At 38.4% G+C, this 24,572-nt stretch overlaps 1 protein-coding gene across 1 annotated transcript; it reads right to left on the bottom strand.

Moving 5' to 3' along the window:
- Nucleotides 1-536: 536 nt before the first annotated feature.
- Nucleotides 537-24,328, bottom strand: Slc19a2 (solute carrier family 19 member 2). Its single transcript, XM_076831902.2, has 6 exons — nt 24,038-24,328; nt 17,067-17,669; nt 7,174-7,396; nt 5,955-6,147; nt 5,441-5,582; nt 537-2,582 (listed from the first exon to the last, which is right to left on the bottom strand). The coding sequence occupies exons 1-6, from the start codon at nt 24,239-24,241 to the stop codon at nt 2,454-2,456; spliced, it is 1,494 nt and encodes a 497-aa protein (XP_076688017.2). The 5' UTR covers nt 24,242-24,328; the 3' UTR covers nt 537-2,453.
- Between the last annotated feature and the right edge of the window lie 244 nt (nt 24,329-24,572).

Below are 24,572 nucleotides of genomic sequence, written 5' to 3'. Positions count from 1 at the left end.
GAAAGAAAAAACTGATTTGGTTTCTGGGATATGATAAATGATTCTTAACCAATGGCAAGAAGCTACATCTTTGAGTAGCAGAATATTTGGGGGTGGAACAAAGAGGCTAAGCAGTTTTAAAACAAGATGATATTTTCAGCCCTTGTGCTGATATAATTTCCTTTATTTTAAAAATTTGGTTAACATTAAAAGGGAGTGTAGGTCTACATTTTCTATAGGGAAGAATGCTTTAAAAAGAGAGATGAGAGTTGCCAAGATGAAGATTAAGAAAAATCAACAATGCAATGTTGATTGTTGTTTTTTTCTGGTGGTGCAGTGCCAGAAAAAAATGATGAAAACTGAAACAAGGGAAAGAGTAAGATCTTAAAACAATGGAAGAATTAACAGGGTGATGAAAGGTTAATTATAAGGTCAGAAGAGGGGGAGGATTAATATAAACTTTGTCCTAGAAAAAAGTAAAAGATTTAAATATGTAATGTAAAGCTCCTATTGAAGCAGAAGATAAATTTTAAATGATCTTGATTAAGAAGGGAAGATATACTTTAAAATATTTATTTAATAAAAATAATTTTATAATCTATACAGATTTGAATAAAAAGTACAATGAATTATTTTAGCTTCTTCGAAAAACTGTATACAGTACAACTAGCACATTGAGTTTAGCATTCTACAAATATGGCCACACTAAGATATGAACATATTTTTGTCTTAAATAGGTAAAGGCTCAGATTAGGTGCCACAAACTGTGAATTAAATACCAGGGAAATATTGCTTTGGTAACATGAACAAATTGATTGTACCACAGTCCATTTTATTTACAAAATTAAATAAAATTCCTCAAACACTACCTTCCTACTTGTTTGGGGGTAAACAATTCCCTATAAAGCAAAAAGGAATCAGAGCAAAAAATCAAAAAGTAACATTGCAGGTTACTACCTTTATGACATCACTTACCCTTCCCTTCATCGTCAGAGTTGTTTTCCTTTCCCTTGATTGTTAAGGAAGTGAATAGAAATGATCTTTTTTATCCCCATCCATTTGCTTCTGGGATTCCTACTTAAATCATACAAACATACCAATTTTGCAATCTTGACACTATTATTAATGCTGTTTAGCTGTGCTGTTCTTAAAGTTAACACCCCAGCTAAAAGCGCCTACCTAGATTCTTTTTCACAATAAGGCAACAAAGTTGGCTTTAAAATAGTGTTCATGTCTCTCAAATATTAGCAGCCCCTTGGGAGATTGACTTGAGAGTTAAATACATACAGAACAACTTTTTTCTTCCAAGTAACTTGGAATCACTAGTAACTTGTAACTTAAACAAATATTCAAGATGATCTGCCTTTAGAAACAAAGGCAGACCTAAGTTACAAAATGGAGGAACCAAATCTAACCTAGTTCCTGCCCACTGAATAATTAAAAAGAGGCTCAGTTTATGGAAGAAGGCCTTGGAAAAATCTAACTCCTACTGACATCTTTATCTCAAATAATAAAGTAAAAATGATATAAAAGCTATAAATGCAAGGAAGTTATTTTAAAGAAAAAAGACTTACTTGTTTGTTTTTGTTTTTTTATAAAAAAAAAAAGGGAATGAAAAAACAAGATGGATTAGTTGTATCTTTAACCCACATGAGTTTTTCATCATGGAATTAATAGTCCTTCATACTGAATTACAAAAGACAAACAAACCTACTGATTATGTCTCTTCATTTAGATTACTAGCAAGCTTGAAACTTGTCTTCTTTTCTAAGTGAGCTTCTCTTGGAAGCATATGAATAATGCAAAAAATGTACTTCTAAAGAGTTTTCAAATACATAATGGTCAAGATAGGAACCAAAAACATTAATACAATGAATTTTTTAAAATAACTTAAAAATGAGAACACATACTCCTTACAGGACAGAACACTAAACCAGAGCAAATATTGCTAGTGATAGATCAACTGTCATCTGTAGAAACACAAATGCATGTGAGTAACACAGAGATTAGAATGATAGAGGCAGGTGCTGATAGGACATATTTCTCTCAAGGTTTGTAACATCGTGTAGCTTCTTTGAAGCCCTGTCCCACCAAGCCAAATGTCCAGCTAGTGGATACAGAGGTGCATGTGACCTATACAACACCAAACTCATTTGCTAATCAAGTATATAACACATGTGCTGCTTGACTGCTTTTGATTACTTACTTAGCTTTCAAAATCAAGTTCACTTCTGAATCAGAAAAAAGTCATCCTTAAATTAGCTCTCAAAAATAATCCATGAATTAAATTTCACTGCTGGCTCCTCAACAGGACCATAATACTCCAGTAATATAAGGTGTTAGTTAAGTGGCTGCTTTGAAGCCATGAAATATGCATATTCATAAATATTTGCCTAAACCTTAAAAAATTAAATATATCCAGGCAGTTGCTATGCAGAGTTCTTGCCATAAGAAGCAGCCCATTCAGCAGTGTATTATGAAGCAGTAACTGCAGAACTTGATTCTTGATCTTCCTGCTTTCTGTATTTCTGGATAACACTGACTGCACCATTTACCAGGAAAACCACAGCAATGAATGCAAAATAACTGGCGTAGATCAGGAACTAAAAGGGAAAAAAAGTAGCAATTTGCATAATTATTAGAGATGAGCTGTTTCATTTCATGTATGTGAGTATACCATATATAATTAAAGGTATATTCAGAGTTTCTCAATACAACTTCAAAAATTGCATGCTTACACCATGTGCCAGGCATTAAAGACACAAAGCAGCAGCCTAGCATGGCAGTTCTTAATTCTGACTTCATCCCTTACTACCTTTGTGACCCTGAATGAGATGCTTAACCATTGAGCCTTGACTTCTTCATTTACAAAATGGAGTTCATACCAATTGCTATGTCATAAGTCTATTGGGAGAAGCCAATAAAATGTAGAAGTTTATTAGCTTATTACTGCCGTTGATAATATTGTTTTAGCTGGGTGTGGTGGTGCACTCTCATAATCCCAGCTAGAAGGCTGAGGCAGGAAGACTGATAGTTCCAGGTCACTGTGAAAATTACATGAGACTTTGCTTCAGGAAAAAAAAAAAGGTGGACACTGGGATGTAGCTCAAGTGGTAGAGCCTTTACCTAGCATGTGTGACCCCTGGGTCTAATCCCCAGTACTACAGACACACACATAAAATGAATAATATTATTTTTATTGTTGTTGCTGCTATTATTCTTATTCTTATTCTTGAGTCATGGTTTGTGTTATGCTTTGGATGTGAATGTCCCCCAAAAGCTCACATGTTGAAGGCTTGGTCCCCAGGCTACAGTATTCTGAGGTGGGGCTTCTGGGAAATGATTGGATCATGGGGGTTCTGACTTCATCAGTGAATTAATCCTCTGATGGATTCATAATTTGATGGCATTACTGGGAGGTGATGGAAATAAGGAGGTATGACATAGTTAAAAAGAGTGGGTTATGGGAGGTAATGTACTCTGGGGGACTATCTCTTGTCCCTGGCCCCTTCCTTTTTGGCTTACTCTCTGCTTTCTGGCTACCACGAGATACACAGCTTTCTTCAGCCACACCCTTCCACATGATTTTTCTGCTTCACCTCAAACCTAACAGCAAAGTAAAAATAAAGCTTTTCCCAGATAAGCTGATTTCATCAGATATCTTGTCACAGTGATGAAAAGCTGATTAACACAGTAGGTATCCTCAAACTGAAGATCAAGTTCTAAAGATCAAGAACTTCCATTCTTTTCCAGAAGAAGGCAGTAATAGGATTACTTTTTATAAGACTCTTCCCTAAAGCAACTTTATAATGTGATTATATAGTTTACCAACATCATCATCATTTAATTCTTAAAATAACTTACTAAATACTTATAAATTGGTTCAAAGGCACAATAAGAGTATGGCCTTAATACTCGGAGCCAAGTTCATTTAAATTTGGATATATTTCCAATAGGAAGCCTGTTAACTAATCATGGCAGTTAGTTTCAGCATAGTACACAAAATTCTATTATTCCACAAGTTTAAATCCACCATTTCTACAAGGATGTGCTATCAAATTTCTACTTTAAATGTCAGCCATATGTTCTTCAACTGTAATAGGCTATAACTCTTCCTTACCAAATAGGATGACAGGAACTTAGTTTTCTTCTATTCTCTATCCCAAAGTAGGTTTTAGGGTTAGACACTGGGTTAAAATCCTAACTCTTCCATATACTGATTGTGTGATCTTAAATCACTTGACATCTCTCAGACTTATTTCTTGATATCCATTCCTGACAACCACCTTGCAAATTCTATATAAAGCATCTGGCACATACAGGATACTGAATGCATAGTACCCATTATCATTATCTCTCCTTTAGACCTCTTTAATTTAAAAAAAAAAGTTAATTATTGCTAACATGTTGGGTCTTTGTGTCCTAAGAAAACTAATATGTAAATATGAAATGCTGGGTAGTATTTATGGAGGGAATAATGGGGACATTTATGGAGGGACTAATGGAGAAGGAATCATTTGGGCTGAGCTGGGCTGAGACTGGGGATAGACACTTCTTGATTCAGTTGCCTACTGTAACAAAGTACAGAGCAAATGCTAACTACAAGTTCACAATACATGAAGGCATACACAACTATACAATTCCTGAACAAATAAAGGTATTCATATTGTCTTTGGGTGTCTATGCAGGTGTTTTCTCAATAGGTCATGTTAAGAATCAAAATGCTGTTTATCCACTGCAAGTCATTCCATTGGTATTTGGGTGAGGGCTGTGAGATAATGAGGTATGTCATCTTAACCATGAGATATACTATTCCAGACATCAATTAAGAAGGGGCTGGGGTGGCTGGGGTTGCCACTCAGTGGTAGAGTGCTCGCCTTGCACGTGCAAGGCCCTGGGTTCGATCCTAAGCACCACATAAAATAAATAAATAAAATAAAGGTATTGTGTCCAACTACAACTAAAATTTTTTTTTAAAAAAAGAAGGGGTTGGGGCTCAGTCGTAGGGTACTCACCTAGCATGTGAGGCACTGGGTTCGATCCTCAGTACCACATAAAAATAAATAAATAAAGTCACTGTGTTCATCTACAACTAAAGAAAAATATTTTTTAAAAAGGGGGCAGGGAGCTGGGGTTATAGGTCAGTGGAAGAGCACTTGCATAGTATGTGTGAGGCCCTGAGTTCAATCTCCAGCCCCACAAAAAGAAAGAAGGACTAAGCCCAGAAGGAATCAATAAGACCTCTCAATTGAAATAGTCCCTTTAGGCTAGTTATACTCAAGAATGCTCTAGGGCCCCATCTAAAAGATGATGATGATCTCAACATCCTCCACATAAAAGAACTAAGGACAAGGAGGTAACTGGAGGAACAAGTTTTTTGGCTTTGTTTTCATGAAGTATGTTCTACTTCTGTCACCCTGAACACATCAGACCATCTTTAATGTCAAAGGAGAGAGCTTACCTGAGTCTCAATTTGTAGGCCAAGGCCACTGGCATCTACCACAATCAGCGTGAGCAGAGTCTGCAGTGCAAGGGCAATGAAGGTATTTACACCAAATACTAGGGCATAGCGTTCCATGCTGAGGTTTGCAGCAATCTGAAAACTTTTTTAAAACAGTCAAAGGAGAATTAATAGACAAGAACTGCTTCCTGGATAATTATAATCTTTAACTATGAGGAATAGCTCCTTCTTTCCATGTCAATTCTCTTCCCAATCAAATGAAAAAATTTTGTTGCTGAATAATGTAAATTCCATGCAAAGATCTAAAAATAGTAGGAATATACAAAAAGGGAATAATCAAATCTTATCTACATGCTTCCTGAAAAGAAAAACTGATAATGCACATAAGGTATGATGCTGCATCCCACTTATCTTTTAACTACAAATCTGAATTTCTTGGTTTGGGAAGCAATCAAAAAGTTTTTAATCCTGTCACATATTTTCCTTAAACTGTTTTTAAAGCCAAAATACATACGTTGCTATCGTGATGAGTAACATGTAGATGGTTCTGAAGACAACATAGGATGCATAGCACACCCAAATGTCACCCACAGTGTCCATGACATACACTGCAGCAGCAATCAGGAGAGAGCACAAAGATAGTGTCATTTCTCCCCAAGTTGACCAGGATATTTTTATATAACCAACCATAAACACAGCAATAGCACCTATAAAACAAGAAGACAATAATCTAGTTATTGAACTTTATTGAACACACACATTTCAATAAATTAAAACTAAATTATATTTTAATTTATCAAATTTTACAAATCAGCCAGCTCAAGATTAATGGAGGCCTTGAAACTCAAGCAGAGAATTTTGGACTTGATGGAATAAACAACATGGAGCGACTGAGAAATGACAATAGACTAACTTAGGGTAGCTGGCACTGAGATGGAGAGGAAAGACACAGGCCTTAGGAAAAGTGTCAGAGAGAACCAGGCTTCTAGTTTGACAACAGTGCAGCATACACATTGTCTCCTTCAAACCAGATGCAATCTAGTATATATGGAAGGGCCTGTCTATCCTTTTGGTAGGATAATGATGCTGAGAGCTAAAATATATGGAGTGCTTTCCCAGGCACCATTAATAAGTGTTTACAGATACCACATAAAACCTTCCACTGACGTCTAAGTAGGGCAACAAATAAGAAAGAGACAATGGAATTATAATGTGAAGGGCACAGACTCTAAAGCTATGCCCAAGCTCAAATCTTGACTTGATCTTACTGCTTGCCATATATGCAACTGTAGGCAAGTTACCAACCTACTGTCCCAAGTTTCCATTGTAAAATAGTGATAATAAATGCATCTATCTCGGGAATTGTGTGAAACTGAATTACTATATGTAGAACATTAGGATACTAGAATAGCACCTGGCACATATTAAACTCAAGTGACATTAGCTATTATTGCATATTGCTACTTAAATTTCACATCAAGTGAAAAAAACAAAGATAATGAGAAACTTGGATAAACAAAACAATTCTGAAAATTATTTATCAGCCTTCCCTGAAGCTTATAAAAAATTCAGGTTTGTCAGTCATAGTCCCCCACCACTTGAGCCCTTCTAAGTTCTCCTACATAAATCAGAACTCAAAATAAGGGGTCTTCAAATTTGGGAGGGGGGACTAAAACCAATCACAAGTGGCTTAACTACCAGTTAAGCCCTTACTGCCATCCTGCACTACTTGCCCAGTAAGGTTGAAACGGCCTCCACGCCACCATTGTAGATTGCAGCATGGCGAGAAGACATCACCTTCTCCCATAGGCCCTGTGTGTAGTTCACAACTTGAAAATAGCCACAGGTGGAGAGGGCCCACCACACAGACCAGCAGAGTAGAGGGCGGGAAGAGTAGCAGATCAAGAAGTCATTCCACAGCACCTTCAGCACAAGGAGACGATCTGCCCTGGGCTCCTATGAAGCAAGAGAAAACAGCTCAAACACTCTGATGGAAATTGTACAGAAGGCAACGACAGAGACTGGATTTTCTATTTAATAGACTTCTTCTTTTTCCTTGTAAAAACAAACTTCTTATTTTATATAAATAAATAAGTAAACAAACTTATTAGTAATTACATTTATCTCTGGTAGGGAAGATCACTCTATAATCTCACAAATGACTATCTAAAGTAAAGGCACAATGTCTAATGATAACAATAACAGTAATTAACATGAACTAAGTACATACTAGATATACTTATTTAAGAACTTTCTACTGCCTCATTTAATACTCAAAAATAATAGATACATTACATGAATAAGGAAACTATGTCTCACATAATTAAATAACTTGCCCAAGAAGTATTAGAACTAGGATTTGCACTTAACTTCTTGATCTTCAAAACCTACTACACCCTGCTGCCAGAAATCTTACATAAACTCTGAAGTATTAATGATATGCCAGTCCATATGCTAAAGTAGTAGTTTTGTGTGAATTATTCATGTGTGGTTGTGAGAAGAGAGAGACTATGTGTAAGAATACTGGGAAGGGAATCTAGGGCCTCATACATGCTAGCTAAGTGCTCTACCACTGAGCTACAATCTCAGCCCCTAAATTGTTATTATTATTATTATGTTTTTAAATATTGAAACTTTATTTTTGTTTTTTTTAAAAGAGAGAGTGAGAGAGGGAGAGAGAGAGAGAGAGAATTTTAATATTTATTTTTTTTTTAGTTATCGGCGGACACAACATCTTTGCTTTGTATGTGGTGCTGAGGATTGAACCCGGGCCGCACGCATGCCAGGCGAGCGCACTACCACTTGAGCCACATCCCCAGCCCCTGTTATTATTTTTTAATATTTGTTTTATTTGTAGTTGGACACAATACCTTTATTTTATTTATTTTTATATGGTGCTGAGGATTGAACCCAGGGCCTCACACGTGTGAGGTGAGCACTCTACCACTGAGCCACAACCCCAGCCCCCCTTAATTATTTTTGATGAAGAACTCAAAATATATCAGGTCCAGTTATAAGGCAAGCCCCTCAGTCTAGTTCTGATCATGAAAGAAAACCACTGGCTTTGGTGATGCCTCTTTCTGCAATATTACCAACCTTGACCCCAAAGCAACAGGCTCTGAGAAGAACTCACAAATAACTTGTGGACTGGACTACCACTTTGACTCATCCTACTTCATTCTTCCTTTCTATTAAATCAAAATAAAACTACTCACTCTTCAATATTTCATACAACCATAATTTACTGTTTAATTATGGCTTAATTAAATGGTCTACAATCTCCAATATCCACAGTCTGACCTTCCTTCAGGCTTGCCCAAGAAAAACAGCAGTATTTTCAGGCCAGTCAGAACAGCTTCCAAGCAGCACAGCAGCCTGATATGGGATCAGCAGCAGAGCCTAGGATATCACAGAATTGACCTGAATCCTAATTTTCATCGCACTATAGCCAACCTGATAGATTGACAATGGTGTCAGCCTAGTGAAAGATTTTATGGATCAAAGTATAGAGAGAAGTGGATCTCATGAGTGCTCTTAAATTATGTTCAGGAGCATTATCTGTGCAATTCTGCATAAATTGCTAATTTCTGATTCTAATGCTTATCTCTACAGTGAGAGGGCTGATGCTCCGATTGTTCTAGGATCTGTGCTCAGAATCAACTCTAACCAAATTTTACAACTCTTCAGCATATAAAAATATGTCATTTCACACATCTATAAATAAGAAATTTCAAGTTGGTCTAGGACAGAATTTTTTAAACCATAGGTCACAATTCATCAGTAGGTAAAAATATGGATTTAGTGAGCAGTGACCTGAACTATAAAAAAATAAATAGAATGGAATGTATTGGTATAAAGTATAATGTTGTAAAGATTTTTTTTGTTATACATAAAATATATGTGTGTATACTGGTTGCTATGTAAAATATCATTCCTGTTTCTTATTCACATTCAAAAAACTTGGTCTATAAATATAAAATCTTTAGAATTATGGTTTTGTTAATATTTAAATTATACACTTACGCCTACCCTGCAAGAAGCCTTGGGTTTGAGACCAACCACTGCAAAAATTAAAAAACAAAATATAATTTTTATGTATTATACGTAAGTATATATAGTCAGCCAAATCCATTTTAAAACATTTGGAACAGACAAAAAGAGAGTTCTTATTTTATTTGTTTCTACTATATGAGACCTATTAAATGATTATATATACTTGCCTCCCCCAGCAACCCTTTGTTGATTTTCCAATGTCAGCTAACAAATTCTGATGGAATTAGCATTTCATCGATATTCAATCCCTGGTCATTTTGGCCAAATGTGGCTGTAGGTTACCTAGTGATCAAGGGTGAGTCTCATGATGAGTATCAACCAGGCTCTAGAGGGTGCCTCAGGCTCCTAGTGACAATAACCTAAACTCCAGCTAATAACCTGAGATGAAGAATGGGGTAGGAAAAGGAGAGAATTTTCAATAAGGACATGAGAGACCACTTTTGAAACCACTGGGTAAACTCTAGGTACAATGCAGACTCTGTTCATGGTGGTTCTTTATTCTCATTTAGTCTACACAACTTTCAGAGCTCAGTATTAAGGCTGCCAGAGCCCACATGCAAAGCTGGAATGTTAATAGGCTTATTTCCAAGTATGTCCCAGAAAAACTAAAACTAATTCAGTGTGGATGCAATGAAACTTGCCCTTTATAGTTTATAATGTGATAGAGGGGGTTAAAAAAAAGTGGGTGACTGGGGAGGCAGTTCATCTTCCGGGAAAGACAGAATGAGTAGATGAATTATTTTAAATGTCATCTCTCTTTATAATCGCACTTCAAGTATTTATTGCATTTTTTGTGTGTAAATGTGCGTCTTCATACATGTACTTGGGGTAATGATGTCCATCATCTTTCCTACCCACCTATCTCCTCCCTTCCCCTCCCTCCCCTTTGCCCTGTCTAAAGTTCCTCCATTTCTCCCATGCTCCCCCAACCCATCCCATATGGATCAGCATTTTCATATCAGAGAAAACATTAGGCATTTGGCTTTTGGGGATTGGCTTAACTTCACTTAGCATAATATTCTCCAACTCCATCCATTTACCTGCAAATGCCATGATTTTATTCTCCTTTAATGCTGAGTAATATACCATTGTGAGTATACACCACAGTTTCTTTATCCATTTATCTACTAAAGGGCATCTAGGCTGGTTCCACAGTTTAGCTATTGTGAATTGTGCTGCTATAAACATTGATGCGGCTGTGTTAATATAGTATGCTGTTTTCAAGTCCTTTGGGTATAAACCAAGGAGTGGGATAGTTGGGTCAAAGGGTGATTCCATTCTAAGTTTTCCAAGGAATCTCCATACTGCTTTCCATATTATATATCCTAAAGATTAGGACTCTATCTGAAATGTGTGTGGTAAAAATTTGCTCCCATTCTCTAGGCTCTCTATTCACCTCACTGAAAATTTCTTTTGCTGAGAAGAAGCTTTTTACTTTGAACTCTTCTCATTTATTGATTCTTGATTTTATTTCTTGTGCTATAGGAGTCTTATTAAGGAAGTGGGGGCCTAAGCCAACAAGAAGATTTGGACCTACTTTTTATTCTATTAGGTGCAGGGTCTCTGGTTTAATTCCTAGGTCCTTGATCTACTTTGAGTTGAGTCTTATGCATGGGGAGATATAGGGGCTTAATTTCATTTTGTTGCATATGGATTTCCAGTTTTCCCAGCACAACTTGTTGAAGAAGCTACCCTTTCTCCAAAAATGTTTTTGGTGCCTTTGTTTAATATAAAATAATCATATTTATGTGGGTTTGTCTCTGTGTCCTCTATTCTGTACCATTGGTCTACAAGTCTATTTTGGTGCCAATACCATGTTATTTTTGTTCCTGTTGCTCTGTAGTATAGTTTAAGGTCTGGTATTATGATGCCACCTGCTTCACTCTTCTTGCTAAGGATTGCTTTGGCTATTCTGAGTCTCTTATTTTTCCAGATGAATTTCATGACTGCTTTTTCTATTTCTATGAGGAATGTCATTGGGATTTTGATTGAAATTGCATTAAATTTGTATAGTGATTTTGGTAGTATGGTCGTTTTGACAATATTAATTCTGCCTATCCAAGAACAAGGGAGATCTTTCCATCTCTTAAGGTCTTGCTTAGTTCCTTTCTTTAGCATTCTGTGATTTTCATTTTAGAGGTCTTTCACTTCTTTTGTTGATTCCCAAGTTTTTGTTTGTTTGTTTTGTTGAAGCTATTGTAAATGGGGTAGTTTTCCTAATTTCCTTTTCAAACGATTTGTCTCTGATGAACAGAAATGCTAGAGTTTCAAGAACTATGTTAAATAGAAGAGGTGAAAGAGGGCATCCCTGTCTTGTTCCAGTTTTTAGAGGGAATGCTTTCAATTTTTCTCCATTTAGAATGATGTTGGCCTGGGGCTTAGCATAGACAGCTTTTACAATGTTGAGATATGTTCCTGTTATCCCTAGTTTTTATAGTGTTTTGAACATGTAGCATGCTGTATTTTGCTGAATGCTTTTTTTGCATCTATTGAGATGATCATATGATTCTTATCTTTAAGTCTTTTGATATGATGAATTACATTTATTGATTTCCGAATGTTGAACCAACCTTGCATCCCTGGGATGAATCCCATTTGATCATGGTGCACAATCTTTTCAATATGTTTTTGTATTCAATTTGCCAAAATTTTATTGAGAATTTTTACATTTATGTTCATTAGAGATATTGGTCTGAAGTTTTCTTTCTTTGATGTGTCTTTGTCTAGTTTTGGAATTAGGGTGATACTGGCCTCATAGAATGAGTTTGGAAATGTTCCCTCTTTTTCTATTTCATGAGATAATTTGAGGAGTACTGGTTCTTTGAAGGACTTGTGTATCCATCTAGTCCTGGGCTTTTTGTGGTTGGTAGGCTTCTGATGGCATCTTCTTGCTTGAAATTATCTGTTTGACTTGTAAATATCATCCTGATGCAATTTGGGCAAATCATATGACTCTAAAAATTTACTGATGCCTTTGATATTTTCTATTTTATTGGAGTATAAATTTTCAAAATAATTTCTAATTATCTTCTGTATATCTTAGTGTTGTCATGATATTTCCTTTATAATCATGAATGTTAGTAATTTGAGTTTTCTATCGCCTTCTCTTTGTTAGCATGGCTAAGGGTTTATCAATTTTATTTAGTTTTTCAAAGAACCAACTTTTTGTTTTGTCAATTTTTTTCAGTTATTTCCTTAGTTTCAATTTCATTGATTTCAACTCTGATATTAAGTATTTCCTGTCTTCTACTGCTATTGGTGTTGATTTGTTGTTCTTTTTCTAGGGCTTTGAGATGTAATGTTAGGTCATTTATTTGTTGATTTTTTCTTCTTTTAAGGAGTGAACTCAATGCAATGAACTTTCCTCTTAGTACTGCCTTCATAGTATCCCAGAGATTTCGATATGTTATATCCATGTTCTCATTTACCTCTAAGAATGTTTTAATCTCCTCTTTGATGTCTTTGGCAACCATTATTCATTCAATAGCATATTATTTATTCTCCAGGTGTTGAAGTAGCTTCTATTTTTTATTTTGTCATTGATTTCTTATTCCATTATAATATGATTAGAATGCAGGGTAGTATCTCTACTTTTTGTATTTGCTAAGAATTGCTTTGTGGTATAATATATGATCTATTTTAGATCCACATGCTGCTGAGAAGAAAGAGTATTCACTCGTTGATGGATGAAATATTCCATATGTGTCTCTTAAGTTTGTTATTCATTGTGTTATTGAGTTCTATAGTTTCTTTGTTTAGTTTTTGTTTGGAAGATCTATCCAATGGTGAAAGAGGTGTGTTAAAGTCACCCAGAATGATTGTGTTGTGGTCTATTAGACTCTTGAACTTAAGAAGAATTTGTTTGAAGAACATAGATGCTCCATTGTTTGGGGCATATATAATTGTTATGTCTTGTAGGGTATGTTTCCCTTGAGCAATATGTAGAGTCCTTCTTTATCCCTTTTGATTAACTTTGGCTTAAAGTCTACTTTATTTGATATGATAGAAACCCCTGCTTGCTTCCGCAGTTCATGTGAGTGGTATGATTTTTCCCAACCTTTCACCTTCAGTCTGTGGATATCTTTTCCTATGAATCTCTTGATGGCAGCATATTGTTAGGTCTTTTTAAAAATCCAACCTGCCAGTCTATGTCTTCTGATTGGTGAGTTTAGGCCATTAACATTCAGGGTTATTATTGAGACATGATTTGTATTGCTGGTTATATTTGTTTATTTTTGATATTTAACTTGATTTGGTTTCTCTTTTGATTAGTATCTCCTTTAGTGTAATAATTCCCTTTGCTTATTTTCATTGTTGTTTTTCTTTTCCTCCTCATAGAATATTTTACAGAGGATTTTCTGTAGTACAGGCTTTCTAGTTCTAACTAGAAAATTAACTTTTGTTTATCATGGGAGGTTTTTATTTCGTCATCAAATCTAAAGCTTAATTTTGTTGGACATAAGACTCTTGGTTGGCACCCATTTTCTTCCAGAACTTGGTATATGTTGTTCCAGGATCTTCTAGTTTTCAGGGTCTGGTTGAAAAAACTGCAGATATCCTAACTGGTTTCCCCCTATATGTAATCTGATTCCTTTCTCCTGTGGCTTTTAAAATTCTCTCCTTTTCCTGTATGCTAAGCATTTTCATTATAATGCACCTGGGTGTGGATCTGTTGTGATTTTATACATGTGATGTCCTATAAGCCTCTTGTATTTTATTTTCCAATTCATTCTTCATGTTTGGAAAATTTTCTGATATTATTTCATTGACTAGATTGTTCATTCCTTTGGTTTGGAACTCTATGCCTTCCTCTAGCCCCATAACTCTTAAATTTGGTCTTTTTATGTTATCCCATAATTCTCAAATGTTCTGCTCACGGTTTCTTTTCATCTTCACTGTCAACATTCAAGATTATATATTTTATCTTCATTGTCTGAGATCATGTCTTCCAAGGGTTCTAGTCTGTTGGTGATGCTTTCTATTGAGCTTTTAATTTGGTTGTTTCTTTCATTTCAAGGATTTCTGTTTGGCTTTTTTTCAGAACCTCTACCTCCCTATTGAAGTAATCTTTTGCTTCCCATATTTGCTTATGTAGCTCTTTATGGAAATGATCTTTTGCTGCCTGTAATTGCTCTCTTGTATCATCCTTTAATTTACAGAACATTTTAATTATGTACATCCTGAATACCTTCTCTATCCTTTCTTCTGTTGTGTTGGCCATGGATTCATCTTGGTTTGTTGGGGGCACCTTCTTCCCTTGTTTTTTCATGTTGTTTGTGTGTCTTCCCTTCTAGCACTGTGGATCCAAGGTGTTACCCTATAGGCTTATAGTGTCCCTGTAGGTTTCCAATACCTCTCCTTTAAGGGGGAGAATAATGTGAACAGATTCCAATAAAACAATATACAACCTTAAACCAAATAGCTACTTTTAAGACATTAACAGTTTGTGTCAATATACAGAAATGGTAAATTCAATTATTATCTACAACATAATGATTTGCAAGAAGGGTCTACAATTTCTGATAGTGGACAATGAACTGGGGTGAGGTATAGGATGAGATGCTGAAGGGGTAGGAGGTGAGAATATAGAGTTATTAGATCTTAGGAAGCATGAAAGAGGAATCTAAAGAAGTTGGTTAGTAAATGGAGAAAAGAGAAAAAGTGATTTTTGAAATACAACTATGTGGGAAGACAGTAGAGTACAAAAACCAAATATAAATATTAAGAAAAGTAAAAAAAATTAAAAAGTAAAAATAGGAGATAAAAGAAGATACAATACCACTGTAATATTCTATTCAAGCATCCCAGTCCTCAGTAGCCTAATTATTGAAAAGTACTTGGTTTCACAAATGTTGGGGATGTGAGGACAGGAGGAGAGAAAAAAAAAAATCTCGAAGGAAAACACAAGGATTGTTTTTGTTGGAGATCAGTATCTTTCCTGCTTCCCTTCTCATCTAATAGGTGGGTTGTCTGTTGTTTGCTGGCATCTCCACCCTCAGGATGGTGAAGGTCATTAGGGTGAGAGGATTGGTCTTGGGGGCATGGCTCCTGGAGGTGGGATACTGCACCCCAAAGATCTCCTTTGGGGGCCACTCATGTGATGTGGGCTCCTGGTCTTATCTTCTTATATCACCTATAGACCATACAATTCCTGGTCTCTAATTTAGTCTCTAAACTATATCTCACACACCACTTTCTACTTCCCAATCAGGAACCTTTCTTTCCAGAGGTCTTGTGTGCTGTGCTCTGGGGGCTGTGCACCTACAGCAGAAAGCTGTTTTATACTGGGCAGTTCAGGACCAGGTTTTACAAACTACAGACTGGTTGTATAGCTACAAGCACTGTGCTGGGTTAGTGGCTGCCAGGGAGTGGGGTGAGTGGGGGACTTTCGGTACCTTGATATTATTTCTAATCCCCAGCAGTGTTCCAAGCTAGAAGTGGCTCCAACTAAAGATGGCAATGAAGGTGTCTCAAGATGGAGGCATCCACTTTCAGCAATGGGGTATGGGATTGGGTGGGGCCAAGCAGTGGCCTTGAGTGGTATGTTCAGAGATGCAGCTCTCTGGCATGCAGTATTGTGGCTGGTGGCTGTCACCGGAATCAGTGCAGCATTCCCAGGTGCAGGCTACTATGTGTAGGGGACTGTGGCAGTGGTTCCAGTGACTCAAGATGGAGGCAACCGAAGAAGTCCTATGTTGGTAGGTGGGGGTCCATTCAAAATGGGCAGCCAGAGTTCCTATGCATGAGCTGCAGCAGGGTTTTCTGTGTGGGAGCAGCAGCCTGGAGTCCTTCGTGGGTGCTAATGCCAGTGGTCCTACTCTGGCACCTAGAGGACTTGCGTAGCCGATGGTCAGGCGTCTGCTGAGGCCACACAATGAGGCCTGGAGACCTGTTAGCACAGCGGCCGAGATTCCCGCGCGAAGCAGCTGTCAGGGGTCCTCTAATTGCTCACAGACAAACAGTATTTCCACTACTTGAATCCCAGGTTCCAGAGTGACACAGAATGCAGCCTCCCTCTAGCATCTCCCATTATCTTAATTGTTCTCTTGTGATTCTCTTTCTTTGCATTATTCATTATTATCCCACTTTGGCAAAGTGTCATTTGAAAAATAAGTAACATACACTACTTTAGCATAGAAAAGGAAAACAACTTTCTATCTTTAAAGACCGTGGGCTTCAATTCGGAAACTGGAAGTAGATATAGAAAATTTATCAGAATCATTTAATCTGTTAGCCAGATTTTTCTGAGCGCTAGCTTTATATACTTTATCAAACACTGGGGACAGAAAGATGAAGTAGACATAGCCCCTGGAATCTAAGACATTTCTGACATGAATAATACAATGTTATGCCAGTTCAATTTTGGAGGTCAAGCACTCCAGGGGAACATTTGTCATTCTTAATATAAATCAATGGTTTCTTGAATTAATAAATGAATGAATCAACGAACCCACTTATGACAAAACTTAAATCCAAAAACAAGATCTAGCAAGAGGGGGTTTTCCATCTGTCTTATCACCATTAGTCAGCCCTCAAAAAACAGCAACTACAAAACATTTAAGGGTGATCTTACCAGTTCCTCATGCGGAGGCTCCTCCAAATTTAGAGGGATTTTGGATTCCATGTCCTCCCATCCAGGAAGGTGGTTAGAAGCTGGCGTGTTAGAAATAATGCCACCATTTTGTACCTTGATGCCGTTTACTCTCTGGCAAGTAGAAGGAATGTGGTGAAAGAAGAGGCTCTTCTGTGGCATGGGCAGGAACCAGGCCACAGCAAAAGCCACGGAAACACAAGTAAGAGAGATGACATTCAAGCTGAATAGGGACCAGCCTGCTACTGAGACAAGGATCTGCCCTAGGACAGAGCCCACTGTGAAGCCCACCAAGGTGGCACTTCGGCAGTAACTTGTGACTTTCTGGTACATGCTTAGGTCCACTACACTGTAGATATAAGAGTAATAGGCAATTTCTGTGGCTGTGGCGATGCCATAGAAGAATTCTAAGAACTGAACGGCTAGCAGTCCCTGGGCATAGAGCAGCATGAACCATGTAACAATAAGGCTGAGTCCCTGTAGTAGAACAACAGGTTTATAACGGAGGTAGTCTGTAGCAAGGAACACAGGAAACAGCAGCACCAGGTAAGAGTATGTCCAAACTGGATAAATTTCATTGAAGACCTGGTAAAGAAAGAATAAAAATCTCTTAGTGATCAAAATACTCAAAAAGAACTTATTTTTATAAAACACCTATCAATGCTTCAAATACCACATTCTTACCAACCAAAGAAACCTTGGCAATAACAGTTCAGATATCTGTTCAAAATATCCTTCCCCATCTCTACTCTGTCATCTTTTTCTTAATAAAATCTTTCCCTTTCATGAAGGCTCTTCAGGCTTCCTTATCCAGGAAGATTGCTGAAGTTGATATTCAAAGCTCTCTTGATACCATCTCATATCAGTGTTCCCAGTTAACTCATAACACTGGTTCATAGCCATGGCTGTATACCTCTCAAGAAGCTTTAAATATTTGGGTTTCAAGATTTTTTTTAAAAAAAAAACTTCCTAGAACTACTGTCTTGTAGGTTCTTTAACATGGGACCCAACATTCATCTGTATACTCTAACAGCCAGCATGCTTAAAAGATATGGGGCTCTGGGTTGGGCATAGTGGTGCATGCCTGTAATCCCAGTGATTCCAGGAAGCTGAGGCAGGAGGAATGAAAATTCAAAGCCAGCCTCAGCAACTTAATGAAGACCTGTCTCAAAATAAAAATAAAAAGGGCTGGGAGTGGGCTGGGATTTTGGCTCAGCGGTAGACACTCACCTAGTACATGTGAAGCCCTGGGCTTGATCCTCAGCACCACATTAAATAGATAGATAGATAGATAGATAAAGGTGCTGTGTCCAACTACAACTAAAAAATAAGTATTTTTAAAAAGGAGGGTCTGGGAATATGGCTCAATGGTAAAGTACCTCAAAACAAATTATCTACTTGATTAAAAAAAAAAAAAACTAGGCTCCTTTAATGTTTTAGAAGAAGTACAAGACAAGGGAGCTTTGATCATACTCACTAATTGTATCTTTCTAATTTAATTTTTGGAGCAAAGGAATAGGTAAAGAGAGTGAATCAGTCCTAGCATCTTGACAGAACAATTCTCTCAGGATAGTAGGATTATAGGCAAGTTTTGTCTTTTTTTACTTATTTGTAATTTGGAAGAAGATTGTAGTTTTTTCCATCTTTTCAAATTTTAAAAATTAATTTTTTTCCTTGAAAGATAATTGTACATACTTATAGGATACAGTGTGTTATATCAGTAAATGTACACACTGTATAATGATCAATTCAGGATACTTAGATTATCCATCACCTCAAACTTTTATCATTTCATTATGATGGGAACATTCAAAATCATTTCTTCTAGCTAATCACCCTTCTGCGAATAGTACACAAGAACTTACTGCTATTTTCTTTTTAATGCATATTTTAAATGCCAATATAATTTAAAATAATCTTTAAAGCAAGCATGAAACTAGAACGCTCCAGCTGGAATTACAATTCTACTACTTGCTGTGTGATTAGAGGTGCTCCTCTGTCTATGATGGCTTAGGTTCTGATGAACTCATTCTAACTTGAAAGTACAAGTCACTCAGCACACCTAGCCTACCAAGCAGCAGCATCTAGCAACATGCAGCATTGGCCATTTTCCCTTGTGACTGTCTGGCTAGCTGGGAGCTGTATTTACCACCAGCATCACTAGAGAGCAAGGCACCATGTATTGCTAAGCCCACGAAAATATCAAAATGAAAAATGTGGAGTATGATTTCAAATGAATGTATATTGCTTTTGTACCATCATAAAGAAAAAAAAATCCTAAGTTGAACCACTGTGTATCAGGAACTGTGCAAAGAATATAGAATAGAGGTTGTTATATGCTGGGAAGGATGAGGGAAAGATGAATAAAAAGAGGCTGGATAACAGGTACCAAAACACAGAAGGAAGAAGTTCTGTTTTTCCACACCACAGTGGGATAATAACCAAGCAGACTTTTTATGAATAAGGAGTAGTGTGGTGGGCAAAGGCTCCAAATATGAGGAAATGGTAAAGAGAGGGAAATGCAAACCACCCTGTTTGATTGGTGCATGATATGCACATTTTTTCTGCACTGTACCTCATTAATATGTATAATTATTGCAGGTTAATAAAAAGTAAATTAAAAACAGTTCCTATTGCTCCCTTACTCCATCTTTTGTTTTAGGACACCGATTGACCTCTTCACTTCCAGTAATTATACTTAGACATATAATTTTTAATAATGGTTTTCCCTAAATAATTAACTGTCAAGTTTCATTATAAAAGTCCTATTCTTTTAATGAATGACAACTAAAACATAGAGGGGTGGGTGATGGGTTGTCTTTAGCCTACTGTAATTAATAGGCCTGCATTTCTCCTATTAGAGACATCTAGCCCTGGTGAATGGCCCTCTTACACTAACACCAGCTTCCTAACAGTGAGTCCCCACTGATACACTATACACCCTGCTATGTACTTCACCTAAAATAGTCCCAACTGATCGAAACAACAGCACTGCAGGGTAAATGCTTTCACCATCCATATTTTGCAGTCAAGGAAACTTGGTCTTAGAGAAAGGTTAGGTGAACTATCCACAGGCATCACAGTGAGGACTGGAAGAAGGAAGATCTAAACCAGACATTCAGAACCAGATATTCTGAATCTACCACACTGAAACCCCTGGTTTCTTCAGTCAGAAAACTTGTTATTGATCTCAGAGCCTCCTAGGGTACTTGAGGCCTGCAAGTGCTTTTTCAGTCTATATGGAAGTGGGGTTTTGGGGGTTGAGGGGTCCCCACCCCCGCAGTACTGGGTATTAAACCCAGGGGCACTTAACCACTGAACCACATCCCCAGCCTTTTAAAATATTTTATTTAGAGACAGGATTTCATGAAATTGCTTAGGGCCTCACTAAGTTGTTGAAGCTGGCTTTGAATACACATCCTCCAGCCTCAGCCTTCCAAGCTGCTATCAGCCCTTGAGGTATTTTTATAGAACATTTGTCAAGATAAAGACTGTAATACTGCACACAGTCTCCAGAGCTTAGCCACTGGGTTCCCAAAGTAGATTATCCTTTCTTTCTCTTCAGTGACACCATCAAAAGTTATTACACCAGAAAACACTTCTTGGATAAATACTTTGAATCTTGAAGGGGAACTTCCTACAGGCAAAATTGTACAAATTAAAGACCTTTATTGTCTATGCCCCATCTTCTCACCTCAGGTAAAATCTGCCATGTGATCAAAGGGAATTGATTTTATTCTATTCAAAGTATCTTTTGCAACTTTGGATCAGAGTTTGTGCTTTCTTTTGAGATATAAAAAGTCAAGGGAAAACAATATAGACTTTATTTTAGAATCAAGTTTCAATTAAACTATTTAATAAACACCTGTTAGCACAACACTGTTCTCAATCTATTTAGAGGTGATTAATAAAAAAAAAAAAAAGTAAAACGCTCTCTCCAGGAGTTCTGAACCTGGTGAGGAATATGCATACATATAACAGTATTTATGATGAAAATGGCTTTGAGGGGGATGTTGAAGGATGAGAAAGAAGCTACAGAAAGATATCAACAAATATATATGGGAAGATTATTCCAGAGATCATGTTGAAATACAGGTCAATGGATGGTAGTCTGTGGATATGCTGGACCTATGACTATAAGATCAGTATGAATGAAGCCTGGCTATGTGGAAGTAGGGAGAGGGAAAAGGATGTAGTGGGAGATAATGCTATCAAGGAGGTAAAAATTAGACTGTTAGGCTCTGAATATCAGGAAGAATATGCACAATGATTAAAAAATCAAAAACAGAAAATGCCTTTCAAACCACATACCACAAAGAGATAAGGTTAATAGAGTTTTTAGGGAAAAAAAAAAGGACTATTTTATTGAAAGTATAAGAACACAGTCAAACTTTAACCTGCTTAAAACTTATGAAGTGGTAACTATTTTAAAGTTTATGCTATTCCTAAAATTTAAGGGGGGTAAAAATCCTCGGAGAGTAGAAAGATAGAGGAAATTCTATCTTTTGGACTTCGGTCATAGAAGTTCTACTTATGCTGACCCCGTTCAGGGCCTTCAGAAGTCTTCTGGGGAAACACAAACTTCAGTACATGTGTCACTGAATGTGGTTTGGTATTTACTTATAAATCATGTGCTATTTTTTATTTAACTGTCCATGGCTAAAAGCAAGCACTCTTTCAGTTACTAGTTATCTGAAAAATCAAGGGATTTGCCACAGGGTAAGCAGAGCCATACTGCAATAACCAACACAATCAGCTCTGAATCCAGGTTCCTCAGAAACAGAGGACCCTTCTTCCCAGATCACTAGATTCCTCTTCAAACCCTGCCTTCCTCCCCATCTAATATGCAATAACAGAAGCATGCTTATGTTTCTATTATACAAGCAATAAATATTTACTGGATCTTTCACCCCTGCTTCATTTCTATGCTCCTGAACCTATTTGATTCACCCTAGAAAACTTCCTGATAAGATAGAGCACAGAATAATGACAGCACAGAACACATGACAAAATAGATCAGCTTTCAAATATCAACATTGGGGGCATGTTCCTTCCCTACGTGCTTCTCTGTCCGGCAAGGTACACAAACTGCATATCATATGGCAGTTCATATGAAACTTTAATTGTCAGCTGCTCATAAGCAGAATTACTTCTGCCTCAGTGGCCATGCCTCAGATTCAGTGGCTGTTTGGGGTCTCCAGAATCATACCTTCTCAGGTTGGTGCAGTAATTTTGTAAAATCATTCTGTTCATAAGAGATGGTCCTTTCCACTTTATTGTTGATTTTAACCAGTATCAAAATTCAAATGGTAGGTTGGGTTGTAGCTCAGTAGTAGAGTGCTGGCCTCACATGTGTGAGGCCCTGGGTTCAGGTCCCAGCACCACATAAAAAAAATAAACAAACAATTAAAAATAAAAATATGGTGTCCATTTACAAGTAAAAAAATAAAATTTTAAAAAATTAAAATGAGTGATGAATAACTGTTACAGTTCCTTGTGTGGATATCCACAAGACTGAGAAACAGATGATGTAGAGTTGGGCAAAAGTCATCTCTACACTCACTGGGGTGAAACAATGTCAGACACTTAAATGAATCCAGGATTTCAACACTGATTCAATTCTCTCTCAAGTGCCCTTGGGAAAAAAGACACACTGGAACAACAAACTGGACTATGAGTAATTATATCCTGCCAGTCATAAAATGACTCCTGTAGTGCCACCTCTTGCTCTGACCTGTTATGCTGAGTAACTGAATTGCTACTCAAAAGAGGTGAGTATGGTTTAAATCAAGAGGAATATTTTATAGCAACTGGAGCAGGGAGGCAGGGTGGGAGGAAAGGGAGAAAGAAAAAAATGAACAACTAACCAGCCACCACTCAACTGATAGGAGGGTAAAGGACACCAGACCTCAGCTTTCACCTTTTGCAGTATTCAAGGAAAAGGATGTTCAATCTGCTTTATTTTGAACCTGTGTTAGCACTTTGGGTTTAACTTATTTTCATCTTATATGTCTTAATGCAAAACCCAAATACTGGGACTGATGATGCACTTTAAGAGTTAACCACATCATTAAAATACGTTATGATTGGCTGGGTTTGTAGCTGAGTAGTAGAGCGCTTGCCTAGCACGTATGAAGCACTGGGTTTGATACTCAGTACTACATAAAAATAAGTAAATAAAGGTATTGTGTACATATACAACTAAAAATAAAAATATTTTTTAAAAGTACATTATGCACTTCTGAAATCCTTATCTGGGGGTAATCAACCAGCAAGAAGTTCTTGACCATGGATTATGTGCTCTTAATTACCCTGAGCATCAGGGCAGGTACAAAGCCTTCAAACATTTCACTAACAGCTAAAGAGCAAAACTAACATCTGAAGCAATAATTCACAATGCAGGAAATAACTATAAGTGCCAGTTTACGTGATACCATCTCCTTTTATCCCAGGAGATGGGACTTAAGGGGGGAGGGCTATCTTTGGATACAAACTCACCTAACTGAAAATACGACAAATTAAAATGATGGATTCTTGTCATGTACTGTCGTTATTTGTGCACATCCATCCTGTCAGCGGTAAGCAAAGGAGGGGCTGGGAAGGTCAAGGGAGTCCCTTTCGGAAAGCCGTGGCTGCCTACTCTCAGCCCACGGGTATTCACCGGACCTCCACCTTGCCCAAAGTACAGCCTGCTGCGTTCTCTCGGTCAAACCCCGGTCCCAGCCCGCAGCAGGGCTGCCGGCCAGTCCGGGCAGAGTCTCCAAGCCGCACCGCTGCGCCACCCTCACTGGCCAGGAGCACGCCGCCGCGGGCTGGGCGCGCTCTGACTCCGGAGGGCGACGGGGAACCGAGAGGAGGAGGGGCAGGGCCCAGGTCGTCTGCCCCGGGACAGCGCCGGAGCCGCGACCCGGACGGCCCCGCGCCCGCCCCGCGCCCGCCGCGCGCCCGCCTACCTCCCGCTCCGTCAGGTTCTTGTCGGGCCCCAGCAGGTAGGGCGTGAGGAAGGGCTCGGAGGGCCGCAGGCTGGCGAAGAAGCCGTAGGCGCAGAGCAGCGCGGTGGGCAGGAACCAGCACTCGCGAGGGACCCGCGCAGTGCGCAGGAGCATGGTGGCCGCCGCCGCCGCCGCCCGCCGGGACACCGGGCCGGGCACATCCATTCGGGGCGCGGGAGGGGACCGGCCCGGCCCCTTCCTTCTGCTCCGCCAACTGGAGGGAGTCCCAGGTGGCGACACCTACAACCTCTAGTGACACCTCTTCTCCGCAGGGCCAGCCGCTCCGGGCCGGCGGCCGCAGGGCGGAGCCTAGCCTCCCTCACGTGTCCTGCAGAGCCTCGCGGCCGCCCAGCTCCAGCGCCCGCCCCCTCGCCACCGCCTCCAGGTCGGGGCCAATCACGGTAGGCGCCCGGCACTCAGCTTCTCCCTGATTGGTCGGCGGCGGCGCCTCGCCAGTCGCTGACGTCGAGGGGGCTGGCCGCGGGCTTGCTAGGCG

Source organism: Callospermophilus lateralis, chromosome 13 (genome assembly GCF_048772815.1).
Source record: "Callospermophilus lateralis isolate mCalLat2 chromosome 13, mCalLat2.hap1, whole genome shotgun sequence".
In the NCBI taxonomy this organism is placed as follows: Eukaryota; Metazoa; Chordata; class Mammalia; order Rodentia; family Sciuridae; genus Callospermophilus; species Callospermophilus lateralis.
This window is presented reverse-complemented; position numbering and strand designations above follow the sequence as displayed.

Coding starts and splice junctions, on each gene's coding strand:
- Slc19a2 (XM_076831902.2), bottom strand. CDS start 24,241: ATGGATGTGCCCGGCCCGGTGTCCCGGCGGGCGGCGGCGGCGGCGGCC. Junction 17,670..24,037: donor AGAACCTGACGGAGCGGGAG/GTAGGCGGGCGC, acceptor TTTCTTTACCAG/GTCTTCAATGAAATTTATCC. Junction 6,148..7,173: donor GGCCGTTTCAACCTTACTGG/GCAAGTAGTGCA, acceptor CTTGTTTTATAG/GTGCTATTGCTGTGTTTATG.